At 48.7% G+C, this 15,670-nt stretch overlaps 1 protein-coding gene across 3 annotated transcripts in view; it reads left to right on the top strand.

The window, feature by feature from the left end:
• Positions 1-15,670, top strand: part of LOC105470532 (dedicator of cytokinesis 1) — a 546,684-nt gene that overhangs the window by 437,165 nt on the left and 93,849 nt on the right. For all 3 annotated transcript variants that reach the window (XM_011722623.3, XM_011722619.2, XM_071068926.1), the window contains exon 32: positions 9,505-9,563. In XM_011722623.3, the coding sequence (XP_011720925.2) occupies positions 9,505-9,563 (59 nt within the window). The remainder of the gene's footprint in view (positions 1-9,504; positions 9,564-15,670) is intronic.

The raw sequence follows: 15,670 nt of genomic DNA, 5'->3' as shown, positions 1-15,670 counted from the left end.
AGTCACATGGTACCTTACAAACATGTCGTACAGGTTTGTAGCCTCGTAACAGTAGGCTATACTGTATGGCAGAGCTGTGTAGTAGGCTGTAGTATCTCGGTTTAAGTTCACTCTACAATGTTCACACAATGACAAAATCACCCAGCGACATGTTTCGCAGAACATATCCCTGTCATTAGCAAAGCATGAGTGTATTTCAGCAAATCATTTACTCAGCCTGTACTTTATGTCAATGACTTTCTAAGCATTTCATGCGCATTTTTCATCTATAATCATTAAAAAGCAAAACTATTCCTTAGGCCCTCATATCTGCCCTAGTTTCTAGATGAAGAAGGTCACACACAGTGACCGAGCCACTTGGCCAGTCCTACACCTAGAATGTGGCAAAGCAGCGTTCTAATCTAGGCAGTTCAGGGCCCACGATTTTCACCTGGGCTGCTTTTAGAACCTTCAAGCTTTTGGTCTGCACCTATCTAACTAAAGATCACCTTTCACCTGGCCATCTTTCCACCAGGCTTCCTCAGCTGGGTGATTCCTGTCTGACAGCCATCCATGCAAACAGTGATCATTGTTCAGAAACAAGAAATGCACTTGCTGAGCCGAGCATTGAGAATGGTGTAGGCAGAGTGGGTGCTCGCCTCTGACTACCGGAGCGGCACGCAGCAGCTGTAGCCCCCCACCTCGGGGCCTGCACAGGTGGCTGCCGCTCGTCCTGGCTTCTAGCATCAAGAGACAGACTTCTCCAGGCTACATCTTCTGGAGACTGGCTGGGCAGAGGCGCGGGCTCCTGCTTTGTGGAATGCACGCTCCCTCAGGGCCCAGGGGAAGGGAGGGATGGCGCTTTGTGGTTGTTGCTGTTGTTGTTGATTTGTCTTCATGCTGGGAATTGTAGTGCAGACGGTAGTGACCAGTGCACACTAAGCAAATGAAGCACAATGCACTTCAATGCACTGTGAATCCACTAGGTGCAGACACACCTCTTTCAGCACACGCCCCCTGTTGTCCCGTCCAGCGAAAGGACAGCTTGGCCACAGCAGGTGGAGCCGCCTGCCCACGTGCCCAGGGCCCACTGTAGGGTGAAGCTGGGACCCGAGCCCAGCCCCAGCTGTCTTCAGAGCCCACTCTTTGCCAAGCACGCTGCAGCTCCTGGCCTTGGAGATGCCTGCGGGAGAAGAGAGGTGAATTTAAACTGGAAATCTGCCTCAAAAGAACGGGCATCTTCTTAGTGGATTCTAGAATAAAACAATTTAGGGCTGAGCATCCCGCAAGCCCTAGCAGGGCAGCTCTGTGCTGGGCCCTTCCTCCTGTTGGTGTGAGTGTTAAGAGCCTAAGGCAACATCGAGACAAGCATTAACACCGGTGCAGTGGCTCATACCTGTAATCCCAGCACGTGGGAAGGCCAAGATGGGAGGATAGCTTGAGTCCAGGAGTTTGAGACCAGCCTGGACAACATGACAACACCCTTCTCCACAAAAAAATACAAAAATTCTCCAGGCGTGGTGGCGCGCACGTGTGGTGCCAGCTACTCCAGAGGCTGAAGTGGGAGGATCTCTTGAGCCCAGGGCGTTGGGGCTGCAATGAACCATGATCACACCACTGCACTCCAGCCTGGCTGACAGAGTGAGACCCTCTGTCTCAAAAAAAAAAGAAAAGAAAAGAAAAGAAAAAAGAAAAAGAACATTAACCTCGAAGGGCTTTGGCTGCTAAAGAAAACGTTTGCTTCCCACATAGTGGCGTGGATTCAGAAGCTTCAAAGCCACAGAAAATTAAACACAGCCAGCTGGTATCGCCTCCTCAGGAGTCAGCCAGGGTCTCTCCTTAGGGCTTTCGTATTCTCTTTGTCACAATGGTAACAACAGGAGACTCTGGAGTTTCCCCAGGAAAAGTCCCCAGGCAATTCACAAGTTGTCTTTGCAGACCCTGGCAGGAGAGCCTCGGGGCTTTGTGCTGTCTGAGGGGCCTCTCCAGAGCTCCCCTTGTGGAGGTGACAGGAGATCCAGGACAAAGCCCCGGAGCCTGAGATAAGGCTGCCTTGACCTTGAGGCCGCGCGGCACACACGCGTGGAGGGTCCGCCTTATTTGTTGCAGTCTTTATGCCACTTCATAAGCCTTCGGCCCTTCATAGTCCATTTGCAAATTTTGTTTCTAAATAGCAAAACCTGCATAAGAAATATGTGAAGATGTCCTACCCCAGTGCTTAAATTTTCTCGGGCACATACAGTACCTAGAAATGTGATTTAAAATTATCTGGTTAAAAGGGATTCAGTGCCCGCTCTGTGCTCAGTTGGGCCATGGTCCTGGTGCTGGGGACAAAGACACAGACCTCATAACAAAGAAGGTCATGGTCTAGTGGGGTAAATGGAGAAGCAAAAATAATGAGTGGAGTGGGGCACACATGGAGTGGTGACAGAGGGCCTTGGCAGCCCGGCGATGGCCTGTGGGACTCAGCCGTGGGATCCAGAGGCCTCCTGGCAGCTTGAGCTTCCCGGCTGGGTGGTGAAGGCAGCTGAGAGGTGTGCCGGGGAACATCGAATGCCAAAGGGCATGGCGCCATCTACATATAAGCAGAGACATGATCTGGGTTGTCGAAGTGTAAGGGCGCAGCAGGACCTGGGCGACTTGGAGCTTGGGGCAGGGCGTGGGGGCTCGTGGTCTGGGAGTCAACCTCACGCTCTGAGCAAATGGTGAGCGCTGACTTGGAGCCCCATGGAGCAAGATGCATGCACCTGTCTGTTTCTAGGGGGAAAGCCATGTGGTCTAAAGGTGGAACCATGACACACCCACTTAGTAGGCTCAGCACTGCCTCCATCTGGGGCCTGTCTCTCACTCTAGGGCTTGTGAGTCCAACCTAAGGCATCCGAGGGAGCATCCCCAACCCCTCAGCCTACGCTTCCCTTCCCCCTGCCAAGCCCTGCAGCTCCTCACCTCTGCTTGGTCCACAGCTTTATGGCTCAAAACAATAGAAATTCCAGCATCAGGAGACCTGCCTGCTCCATCCTCCTAATGACTGAGGTTGGGGAGATAATTAGGATTTTCATTCTAAAGACATTCCCCAACGTGCATGGGAGTAAATAAAAGAATGGGCCATACCACACAGAGAACTGATTATGGCAGACCCAAATTGAGTATGATATTCGCCAGTGTACCACAAAATAAATAACCCCTAGGAATCAAGTCCATAATATGAAATTTTAACTGGCTCAACCTTCAGACATCCTTGGTGCTAGTGACTCCCAAGGAAGGACAGAGACATTAACAGAATTCTAAACCTGACCAGCAGCTCTTCCTCCCAATCCAGCCCCCTAGACTTTTTTACCTTATTGAGGCTCAGGAAATATGACCAAAATGTAAAAGGGATGACTTTTGATTAGCAGCCAGCTTGACAGTTTTGATATGCAAGACACGTGCACCCTGGTATGGGGCAGTATGTTGAAAGACTGCAAAGGAGCTTCTGTGTTCAGGACCAGAAGAGGAAAGGGGTTCATGAATTGGGCCTCCTGCATATCTCAGCATAAAGGGCTCACTTAAAGTTTCAGCACGAGAGGTTAAAGTTTGATGGCAAAGTTCAGCTCAGTGCAGAGAGGCCATCCACAAAGACCTCCTCCCCACCTGGTCCCTAGGCTGCTTTCAGTTTTGGGGAGGTTTTGTTTTTGTTTTTGTTTTTTTGTAACTATACAATTCTGCAGTGTTCTAAGAGGATAGCTTTCACAATGGGACCGAAATATCCCCTTCTGACCAAACACTGGGTTCTGCACCTCCAGGAGATTAAGTCAAATTCTAGATACTACCTTTAAGGAAACTAACAGGAAATAAACATGCTATGCAAGCCCCATTTTGCAGTGTGACCTAATCAGAAGCTGCAACTGTATATTCCTGATTGTAACAGGAGATGTGATTAATTTAATTTGTGTCTGTGCTAATTTTTTTCAAGAGACTGAAATTATTCAAAATTAAATTCACTTATTAGAAGGAGACTCAGGGAGTTAGACTTAACAAGCGGTGACCTGTGCCAACTTCAAGTCAGAAAAGCTCACTGTGTCCCACATGAACCGGTGGTGGTGTGTCCTGCCTCAGGCAGGTAGGCACTGTCACATCAGACCTGTGTCTGGCAAGGTTTACTCCCATTCATTGGTTCCCATTTGAGGTCCCACCCCTCTCACCTCTTTAAGAACCCACCAGTCTTTCCCATGAAGTTAAAAATGCCTCACCCCAGCCATCAGCTCCCTCCAGCTTCCTTTAGGTCCATCTCAGCCGTCTCCTTGTCTCCTTTCCCCACCTCCCAGCCACTCTGATGCTGGCTCTGGGCACTGCATTCCCCTAGAACCTCAGCCAGGTCCCAGCTGCCCCCAAGCAGGTGGAAGGGTGTTCAGCCTCCTAGATATTCTCCTCCATCCTCAACAGATTTCTTCTTTCCCTCTATCTCAGAACACGCTTTTCTTCGCTCTCAGAACTCTCCTGAGTTTCTCTCCAAGCTTTTTGGTGTCTGCTCTCGCTTGTCAGATTCCTACCCCTGAACCCCAGCATCGAGTGGCAGGGGGCTCCTCACACCTTGGTCTTAGGCCTTCACATTCTATGCTCTTTCCTTAGGAAAGCATTTTTCAAACTGCAGGTCTCAACCTTTGATTGGGTCAGAATATTCACTTAAAGGGCCATCACATCTGTTTCCTCGGCTGATCTGCCGTAACAGTGAACACAAACCGGGTGACTTGAATTTATTGTCTCACAGTTATGAAGGCCAGAAATCCAAAATCAAGGTGTGGGCAGGATCGGTTCCTTCTGGAGGTTCCCTACCTCCCTCCTGGCTTCCAGTGGCTGCCCGGTCTTCGGCGTTCTTTGGCTTGTGGCTGTGTCACTCCAATCCCTGCCCATCTTCCTGTGGCCTTCTCCCTTGTCTTCCTATGTATCTGTGTCTGTCAATCTCCCTCTCCTTATACGGACGCAGGTCACTGGATCTAGAGGCCACCCTACTCCAGTATGACTTCATCTTACCTTGAGTACATCTGCAAAGACTATTTCCGAATAAGGTCACAGTCATGGATACCAGGGTTTAGGACTTCAACACAGCTTTAAAGGGGACACAGTCCAGCCCACACTAGTCATGACCAATAGACTTTTTTTTTTCTTTTTTCAGTGAAATAGAATCTAGGAAAAAATACCAGCATTCATTGCAGGCAGTAAGGTTAAGCATCATTTCATAAAACTTTATACACATACACATATATTAATATATGTGCTGGTTAATACATGTACTTTTTATGTCAGAAAAGTTTATGAAACTTAATAAAAAGTGGCGGGGGGGGGCGCGCTTTAAAAGCACCTGCCTCCTGCAGCCTCTGCTCACAGTGCCTCCCCCTCACCCCCGGCCTCTTCCACTGAAGGAGCCAGCTCTGTGTTCTGCAACCACACCCCCTGGGCACTCACCTACTCCCCACCTGCCACGGGGCCTTGGCGCCTGCTGGTCCTTCTGCCCGGAATGCTCTTCCCTACGCTCTTCGTCCAGATTTCATCTCTCCTTCTTCAAATCTCAGAGCAAATATTACTGGCCTAGAGAACTGCCAGAGCCAAGCTGAGCCCACTGTTAAATTTTCTCACAGTTCCCATGTTTTCCCTACCAAGCCGTGATCCTGGCCTCCACAAAAACAATTCCTCTATCTCTATATCTATACATGTTTATCTTGTGTGATTATTTTGTTAGTGTTCGTCTCTCTTACCATGCTCATAGCCCGCTGTGGTTTGTGGGTCTTGTCTGTTCTCCATATTATAGTAATATTAATATTCCAATATGAATATTCATATTTCTGCATTAGCTTTGTGTCTGGCCCAAGTGCTCAGTAAATGTTCACTAAGTGAATCGATCTAAATGACCATTGCAACCATGAGGGGTATATTATGCCCAGCCTGAGATTTTAAAGGAAGGACCTAGCGTGGCTCCAGTGCCTGCCAGATGAGACAGGGACACCATCACTCTCTTGTTGTTCACAAACACCTAGGACTGAGCATCATGTACCATTCTCCCAGCACTACAGAGGAGGAGACGGAGGTCAGAGTGGTCGAGTAAATTGCCCAGTGTGCTTAGATTCAGGCTCAGGCTGGCCCTACCCCCAAGCCTGGGCTGTCGCTCGGGGGTATGTTTCTTGGAGTGAAGATGCAAGAAACCAGGTGCTAAGGTTAGACCACAGGGACCAAATTCACACAATTTTATGTCCAGGTTACAGCCTGGATGTGGGATCCCAGATCTCCCTGGGTGGTAGGAAGTGTGCCTCCCAAGCATACGTTCTCCTGCTCAGTCATGCCGTGGGTGGGCGCAGGTGAGAAGCTCCAGGCCATCCTGGCTCGGTGGAGTCAGGCATGTGTGTTCCCCACTGTGAATCTCAGCTCTCTTATTGAGAAAATGGGCACAGAGGTGTCGGCTTGCTCAGCTCATAGTCTGATGCCAAAATCAAGTGAAAGGAAAGCACTTTGAAAGATGCGACGCTGCGTCGTACTGTGGAGGCACGGAAAGTCCCTGGTCCCGGGGGTGCGTGCTGTGGGTGTGGGAGTCTGAAGACTTGGATTCTCTGCTCCTTCCCGGTGAGGATGGCCATGTCCTTTTGCTTCTCTCTGTACAACTGGTGCAGTCCCTTAGGCTGTTTATTGCTAGAGAGGAACTTAGTTATGGTCCCCAGGGCTGCCGCCAGCCCGGGGTTCTGCTTCCAGGCAATAAGCTTTATTAGCCCTACACTCTCAATTATCCTTTTTTCCTCCTCTGTGGGAAGAATGAAGAAATGGCTTGGGAAGCCCTCTTGAGGTCTGGTGACAGCTGTGACTTTATTTGGGGATTATTCTGGGGCATGTATAGATTCATCAAAGCTGCCTTCTTATTAAAACCAAGGAAAAGATCCCTCTCGCTGCCAGGGACATCCAGCCGGCCCCTCCCCTCAACTCCCCGCTCTCCCTCACTGCCTGTGCTCCGGGCTAGAGCGCCCTTGTCCTGTTTGACAATTAAAACCGCATCTTTAGCACCTTGACGCCGCAGGCCCGACTCTCCTGAGGGGTGTGCTCTCCTGTCCTTGCTAATCCCCCAGTTCTCAAATACTGCCAGCGGCTGTCATCTTCCACCTACACGACAGTAAAGTCTACCTGAGAATGGAACTCCCTCACCCCTCAACCTCCTTCACCACCCAATGGAGAGGCATTGTGCAGGGAGGCAGGGAGGGGTGGGGAGCAGCAGGGAGGGGTGGGGAGGGGCAAAGAGGATGGGGAGGAGCGGATGCACCTGGCCTTCCAAATCCAGATTGTGGTGCCAGCTCTGGAAATACAGCAAGTCATTCCTGAATTTCCCAAACCGCAAGTGGGAAATCCACTGCAGCTGAGTCTCCTGTACTTTAGGATGTCTGAACTTTAGGATTTCCCTGGAATCATTATCATTCTAATCATTCTGGGACCTGAGAGAAGTAACTGAGCCGGGTCCAGCAAGGCACAGACACTGATGAAGTTCAGCCTAGCATTGGGCCTTTTTTTTTTTTTTTTTTTTTTTTTTCTTGAGACAGAATCTTGCTCTGTCGCCCAGGCTGGAGTGCAGTGGTGCAATCTCAGCTCGCTACAACCTCCACCTCCCAGGTTCAAGCAATTCTTCTGCCTCAGACTCCCAAGTAGCTGGGATTACAGACACGTGCCACCACGCCTGGCTAATGTTTGTATTTTTAGTAGAGACAGGGTCTCACCATGTTGGCCAGGCTGGTCTTGAACTCCTGACCTCAGGTGATCCACCTGCCTCGGCCTCCCAAAGTGCTGGGATTACAGGAGTGAGCCACCGCACCTGGCCGGGGCCTTCCTATTTTGAGGGAATCATCCCAGAATGAGAAGAACTCTGTGTCGCTGAGATGGAGAAGCATGTGCAGAGCTTGAGTGGGTCAGTACATGCCAGGCCGATCCCACCGTGAACAGTTCACCTCTGCTGGGGAACACGGGGGCAGGGGCTGTTTGTGTTCGGGGGGGCCACCTCTTTCTGATGCCACGTTCCTGGGCTTGCCCAACACCTGCTTGGCTGGAAGGTGACTCACCCACCTGCACAGCGAGAACCTCACCAACCTCAAGGATGCCAGCCTGCCAGGTCACCCCACAGCCAGCTACATCCTTGCCCAGCCCTGGCCGCAGCAGCCGCTGGGATCCCTTTGTCTTAGTGCAGGAGCAAAATGGGAAGGGGAGCCAGCAGTATAAGCTTCCAGGCAGTGTTCAGGCCGTGTGTCTCCTGGGCAGTTGGGGGCGTGAGTTAGGCAGGTGCTTTCCTCTCTCCCACCCACCCGGATCCAGTAGCTTTGCTGCCTGCGTGCTTTCGCCAACCACGGATGGGCCTCTCCTACTGTGGCCTCAATGCTGGGCCGTCTCCCCATCTGAGATCCACCCCCCTTAACCGAGTCTGCCTGCATCAGTGCTCACCTGGTTTAGGGCTGCGCTTAGAGCTAGCGTGTCCTGGTAGCGAGTGGCGTAGGCTCCAGTTCCTTTTCTCCGCCGGCACTGTGGGCCAAGGCGCGTGGCCTCCCACGCACCACAGCAGAGCTGCCAGGCGAGATTGATCTTCTGTGGTTGAGATGATCACTCTGGCTGTAGCCTGCTCACGCCATGAGTGACAGACAGGTGCTTAGGGCACCAGAGACTTCTCTAATAAGGTGGCAGCAGGCCGAGGTTGTTGATTTACCGTCCAGGATCTTCATCTCGAGAGCCACAGCGCGTTCGTCTATAATCAGTGCTTTCCTTCTCACATCTCCTGACGCGAGGATAAGCAGAGCAAGCTCGATGACACAGCTGCTCAACTGTAATCCTGTATGATCATTTTGCAAATTATTATTTTTAATATAATCAGCTTTTTCCTTAGGCAATAAAAGAAAAAGTTAAATTGCTCACAAACTAATAAAGGTTTATCTTCTGGAGCATCAAATTCTGTTTACTCATGAAACACACACCTCCTCTGTGTGCCTTTCGGGAGGAAAATTAGCATTTATTTTCCCTGATAAACAAAAACAGTGGAAGATTTGTTGGCATCTTTTGGTGTTAAGCCCTTCCTTACATTTAAAATGACATAGAGGAATGCAAGAACTTTGGAAGAGGTCTGCCCTGACTCTGGATTTAATTTTAACTTTGGAAAAAAATCTGTTGTGTGCAGTAGGATATTATGTGGTGTCTGCAGTGCCTAGACGCTAACAACATGCATGGAACCAAGCTCCCCCTTGGACCCAGGAGCCAAGAGACTGAAGAAAGGGAAATGCTTTCATGACTCTCCACAACTTCCCCCACATTCCCACGGGAGGGACGATGTCATGTACTCCTCAGTGATGAGAAAGTGAGATTCCCCCAGCTAGATCCCTCCTCCTTTGATTCCTTTTGGTGGCAAGAGAAGTTGAAGCTTTGACACTCTCTTTATTTGTCTCAGTGCTAGAAGGCTTTATTGCACTTAAGACTAATTCCATCCCGATTTTCAGATGCTCTCTGGAGTGATTCAGTGTTTTTCTTTTCCCTGATTTCCAGGTACGGAGATATGAGGAGACAGATTGGCTTTGAAATCAGAGACATGTGGTACAACCTTGGTGAGTAGCCTGGATGTGGGAGCATGGTGAATATCTTGCATCCCTGGTGCGTCATGACACTGGCCCTGTTCATCAGTGTTGGGATGTCTTAAGATCTTAATGGCTTCTGTTCCTTGGACAGCAGTTGCTACTCTTTGTAGTAACTGTTTTCAGGATTTAAGAGATAGAAGACCAAAGGCAAGGAAAGAAAATCTCACGGGTGTGGCAAAAAGAAAAATCCGCAGAGCACCCTCTTGTGTCAGGTGGACATATGGCTTGGAGCTCCCCCCTCCCTGGCATTGCCTTCCTCCCCCAGTCGCCTCAGTTCCTTCTGTGTCAAACAGGAAGCTCATCCTGCTTTGACATTTGCCATCACCTACCATATTCAGTTTTATAGACTCTGCCTTCTGAAGGGTTAATTCACCTCCTCAAAAGCAGATCCTGTATTTAGGTACGCTGCCACCAGGTGGTGGCAGCCTAACATGCTCCTGCACTCAAAGCAGTGAAGGGTCTGTGTGTATATATGAAATTAATATGATTTTATTTATAAATTAAGTAATTAAGTTTTTCCAACTAATTTTATCATGAACAGTAAGAATAAATTCACTATTAAAATTTCAACCAATGTGACATGTAATTCTTATAGATAAGCCCCTTCAAGAAATCAGTGACTGACAATAACTTGGTATCTTCCCAGCATCTTTACAGTACCCTCAGCATCTCTACGGTACCTCTACAGTACAGAATCCGGCCTCACTCCTCCTTGAGATGGAGCTCCCTCTGGCTCCCGCCCTCAGCCCTGGGCTTGCTTTGTGCCGAGGTGTCCTAGGCCATGGGATGCTGGTGGCCTTGCCTCGGTCCTGAGCAAAGCATCAGTTGCTTTTCTGCCCCAGGATCTCCAGGCCTCTACTTCCTTCCTTCAAATGGACACGAGAAGCCTGCATTGGCTTGTTGCGAGAAACCCTCCACTCTCCCCTCTACCTCAGAGAATCTTTTCCTACTAGAAGGAGGCAGGGGTCCGTCCGCATCACTCTGTTAGCCTCGTTGCATTAGGGTTTCACTTGTTGCACCAAGGTTGGGACAACTTAGCTGTGCCCCAGCCTGCTTACTTCCCAAGCCTCTGTGAGTCCCTGCAGTGGCTGGAGAACATGGCAAGAAAGACGCGGAACCCAGCGAGCCACACTTCACTTCTAGCTCACTATTTGCTTTTGCATCTTCCTTGCCATTCTTTGGTTTGACGTGAGGCCTAATTAGGTTCTCAGGAATGGAAAGCCACAGCAGATGCTCCCAGGTGAGGATGGAGAGTGGGTCAGAGTGGCCCTGTCTGCCTGTGCCCTCCCAGTACAAAGAGAACCTACACCATTGCATCCTTTCTGGGTGTCCGTCCTGGAGTCAGTGGAGGACCCCTCAAGGAAGCTCTGTGCTAGGTCTCTGCACATGACTTTGCTGCAGTAGCTCCTATGTCCAGAATCTGAGTATGGGGTCTCAGCTGTCAAAGGGCCTGCTGATCTCTGCAACATGATATTTACCAGGCACCATCCTGTCCTTGGCCTTCCTGCCATCCCAGGGAGGAAGGTAGGGGCTCTGGGCTCAGAGTCAAGAGAGATGATAAGTCCCACCTTGAAGTTTTCATCCTCTCCTACTCCTGCCTCCCTGTGAGGCCTAATTCATATGGCTCAGTCTTTCTGGGCTGTTAGATAAAGTGGTTGGACTGAATTTTTCAAGAGCCTTCCAATCCCAAAACTCAAGAGTTCTATGACATATATATACGATGATCTCAGTAATAAAGTGCTAAGGCTTTTAGAACAGGGAGGAGGACCATCCATGATTCATTCTAATTGATCTCTGTGTTCTTTGTTAAAATCGTGCTCTGACAGATGCATGTGTCATTTGCTCTGGCAGGCCAGATGGCAGGCCCCACGCCAGGCGGGGACCCAGTGTGGTCCCAGGAGAGAGGGAGGCAGGAGAGGGCGGAGGGCTTTCACAGCAATGGCATGGAGGGGGGCTGTTCTCTCTTGGAATTCAGGGAGTCCAGGACTTTTAATAGGCACCAGTGTTCATGAAGGAGGTGATATGAGCTCCATCTGCCACAGTCGGGCTCTCAGGGCAGACCCCAGACCTCTCCTCTGGACACAGGCTCTCTCTGAGGCCATCTTTTACCCTGGCCTCTCCTAAAAGAGTGAGTCTGTTTTCTTCTATACTTCAACTCTGAAGTATAGATGGTGAGATGTCTATTTTCCCCAATTGGACGCTTGCACATATACTTTCAAATGAAGGTTCTCATTGTGATGTGGCTCAATAACATTTCACATCATTTTTGATAACTAGAGACATCACCCTAGCAGAGGGTCTGATGGGTATTTACATACTGAAATGCTTCCTTCTCCCCGTACACAGCTGCAGCCACCATGCGACTCACCCTGGCCCCTGAGCACCCCCAGGATCCTCCACTGCTCTCCATGTGCCACGGTCATTGCCTAGCACCGAGGGAGCCTCTAAAACTCAGCTCGAGCCACAGCTGGCCAGAGATCACCCTGACTGATGGGTGCTCCTGCTTTTCTAGTTTTCTGGTTTGGGGTTGTTTTTGTTTTCAAGAATATTTAATGTCACCTCTGTAGTCCCTGAGATTGATCACCATTGAAAGTGGCTCCATTTCAATTTGTGCCACGTGCCACAATAACAATGAAGGAAGGAAAGGTGGGCCCAGAAATGGTGAGTTTCTCCTCGTGCCCCCTCCAAGTGCTTGAGCAGGCCCAGCCTTCTGAGGATACACTTGGGTCTGACACAAAGCACTTGGTTCTCTTGACGTTGTCTGTCATGCTCCAGATAGGCCAAGTCAAGCGACAGGAGACTTTTGATTTGAAAAAGGTTGCAGTGAAGAGAGCAAATTTCCCCCTTCCCTCCTGTCAGTGGCTGATTTGAATATGGTGATTAATGCATGAGATGTGTGTTTTGCAGCTTTTTAGCCAGGAACATTGACTCTGGCCTGAGAAGCGGCCAAGACGTCAAAAGTAAACCATGACTGGCCAATTAGGGTCACGGACTTGGAAACAACAGGAAATAACAGTCAGCCACCAGAGCTGGGTTCCTTGCTGGTAAATAAGTTATTTTTCAAAGTGAGGGAGATGATCGTAAAAGCACCTGCAGCCCACAGGATATTCCCCAAGCAGCCCCTCAGGATAGCTAAGGATAGCCCCACAGGGTGGCCTCAGGAGCCCAGCTCCTTCCTGCCATGATCCCAGGTGCCTGAGTGTCTTTGCCAAGGCTGTCACGCTCCAAATTTATGACAGCACATCTCAGTTTCCCAGGATGTACACAGCCTACTTTGCACGTAGTTTGTTTGTTTGTTTGTTTACTTTTTTTGTAAATGGGTGCAGGTTTGGGAACATATTGGCAGGATGATAGCACTGACTCTGCCAAGAAAATAGAAATGGAAATCAGATCTATTTATCAGCTTGCAATTAATAAACTGTCACTTGAGCAGACCTTCAGCGGAACGCTCCACGAGTCTCCTCCTTGAGTCTTTCCAATAGTATGCATGGCCCATAGAGAGGAGCATCTCAGCTCTTGCCTCCTCCATGCCCAGCCTCAGAGCAAGGATCTGGGGTCTGTTTTGCTCAATTTAATGCAAGGGCAAACGTGGCACTGCCCCATGGGACAGAGTGATGTGTTTCTTTCCCTCCCAAACCTGTCATATTTTGAGTCTGAAAGGAGAAATCAAAAGCAGGCTCTCTCTCAAAAGAAAAAAGGGGGGAAAATGTGTTTATTTACCCAGCTCCTGAGTTATTTATCAAAGCGTACTCTGTGCAGCAGCCCGCCGGAGCACCTGATCTCCTTGCCTGTGCCGCCTCGATTTACATTTTGTTTATTACATCCAGCACACTGGAGCGAGCACTAGACCCGAGCCAGCCAGAACAAATGTGCTTGGAGCAAGATCTTTATCCGCTGTGTTGGGTTTGGGATATTTTTCATGCAGGGATTCCCTTCATGGGTGTTTTTTGGTGACTGAGCAAATGGTGTTCTTTTCATTAAAACCTGTATACAGTGTGGCCTAACGTGTTTGGCTGGGTGGTGGAACTTTTTGCTCTGCCTGCTGTTGTGTATAGAGATTTTTCTGGGATGAGTCTATGTTTAATGTCCCAGATTTTTTAACACCAGTGATTGCAAAGAGATCATTTAAACACCTACAAGGAGGCTTCTGACAGGGGAGGCCCTGGCTTCGTGAGAAAACAAGATGTTGTTCCCAGGGGAAGCAGCTCCATGTTCTGTAACTAGAACAGACTCTAGGTGGGCTATGAGACTGGCAAGGGCTGGAGGTAAAATATTCTCCTCATCACCTTCCTTTGTCTCAAAAGCGTGCCCTCTTTTTCTTTTAAGTCTGCACTGCAGGAGTCACCTTGGTCCTCATTGGTTCCAAACCTGAGTTCATCGTTAAATTTGAGCAAGATGTGCTCCAGGGAAAATCCATAATACAAATACCAAAAAAAAAAAAAAAAAAACGGTGGCTACCAGAGAACATTCCCGCCCCACTCCTGCTCGCCTTGGGGACCACTGGTTTGCGAAGAGTCAGTCCCCAGGGTTGTCAGTGTGCACAGAACTCGGTGCCAGCTCCAGGCCAGTGTGTGTCTGTACTAATAAGGAGGGTAATAATCAGAAGTTAAGCTACTGTCGTTTTGGTCGCTTCTTTTTCCAATTCCTGCTTCTACAACCACTTGTTACTGCTTTCTATGTTTTTCCCAGCTTGGAACAATAAAACCTGTTGGTGACAGACAGAACTTTATGACACTGAAATTGTGGTTGATGAACAACTTGCTGTCACCATCATCTGTTTTCTGAAACATTGGCTCTGACATTTTTTAGGCATAATACACGGAAAGTTGTCACCTGAGAGATGGAATATAATAGAATTTTCAAGAGAATGCTTTGCGGCAGTTACAGGCCTTTCAGAAACATTAAGCATTTGGGAAAGTGATGAGAATCACCCAATGATAGTCTTAGTCAAATTATTAATTATGTTGTAAAAGTTAAAAATAAGATGTTAATTACATTTTATGTGCATGTGCATTGAATAAGAAGTCATTCAGTCTAATTATGAGGATTACCTATTTTCTTAAGTATAGTTATAGTAGCCACATTTGTTTAATGATTCTCTTTACAGAAATGTATATTCGCTGAATTGCAAAGAAAACTAAAGAATTTAGTTTCCTGATTGTGTAAAAATATTAATAAGATTGATTAATTTGGGATACATTGTTGGTGTTAACAAAATATCACAAATATTTTATTCAAACATTTAATTTCTTGGGCATTCTTCTGTTATATTTCGGAAATGAAATGGTTTAGTTGCAGTGGGGTGAAATGAAAACAAAATCAAGATTTCTGAAAGACAAGAGGGTCGGCTTTTAAAAGACCACCTTTTTGATAGGACCTGCCTCTGAGTTTCGTTATGTCGCCTTAACTAAGGTCCGCAGCCCCGTGTTTAGGAAGGAGTCTTCCAGGAGCTTCGTTCCGGAGGTGCAGGGTCCAGGCGGTGAAAGAAGCTTGGCAGCTGCTGTGGTTTCCGCCCGCCGCCATCGCTCTGAACTTGCCTTGTTCACTTCAAGCTCTTTAGGAGCTCACCCTGATCCTCAGAGGTGCAGCAGCCATGTACCCACAGGATATGGGGTCCCCAGCTGGGGTGGGGACAGTGGCAGCCAACCCACAGCTAGCAGGAGGAAGGGGCTGGCCACATCAGGCCCAACCACCGGCTGCTCGGCCCGGTCACCAGATTTCCCGATGGTGATCCTGGGCTAGCATCTTTCTAAGTCAGAGATAGAGGCCCAGGAAAGTACGATACCAAGATTTCCAACAAAAACCATTGAAATTAAAAACATAAATTGAGTGCTTGTGAGAAGCCAGTCTCTACTTTCTGGGAGTTTATTTTAGAATTGTAATATCTCAGCAGTGGTGGATAAAATGACAGAAAATGACAGATCACTGACCTCTCTGTTCATTTTGCAATTATAGAGGACGAATAAGGGAGTGGACAGCTCAAACAGTTTCTCTTTCAGAGAGGCGGGTAGGGTCCGAGTGCCATGCAAAGATCCTGAGACAAGCAAACAGGGAAGGAATTTGTAAAATGAGAGTCA

Source organism: Macaca nemestrina, chromosome 9, assembly GCF_043159975.1.
Source record: "Macaca nemestrina isolate mMacNem1 chromosome 9, mMacNem.hap1, whole genome shotgun sequence".
In the NCBI taxonomy this organism is placed as follows: Eukaryota; Metazoa; Chordata; class Mammalia; order Primates; family Cercopithecidae; genus Macaca; species Macaca nemestrina.
The sequence above is the reverse complement of the archived record's forward strand: the minus strand, read 5'-3'. Positions and strand labels throughout refer to the sequence as shown.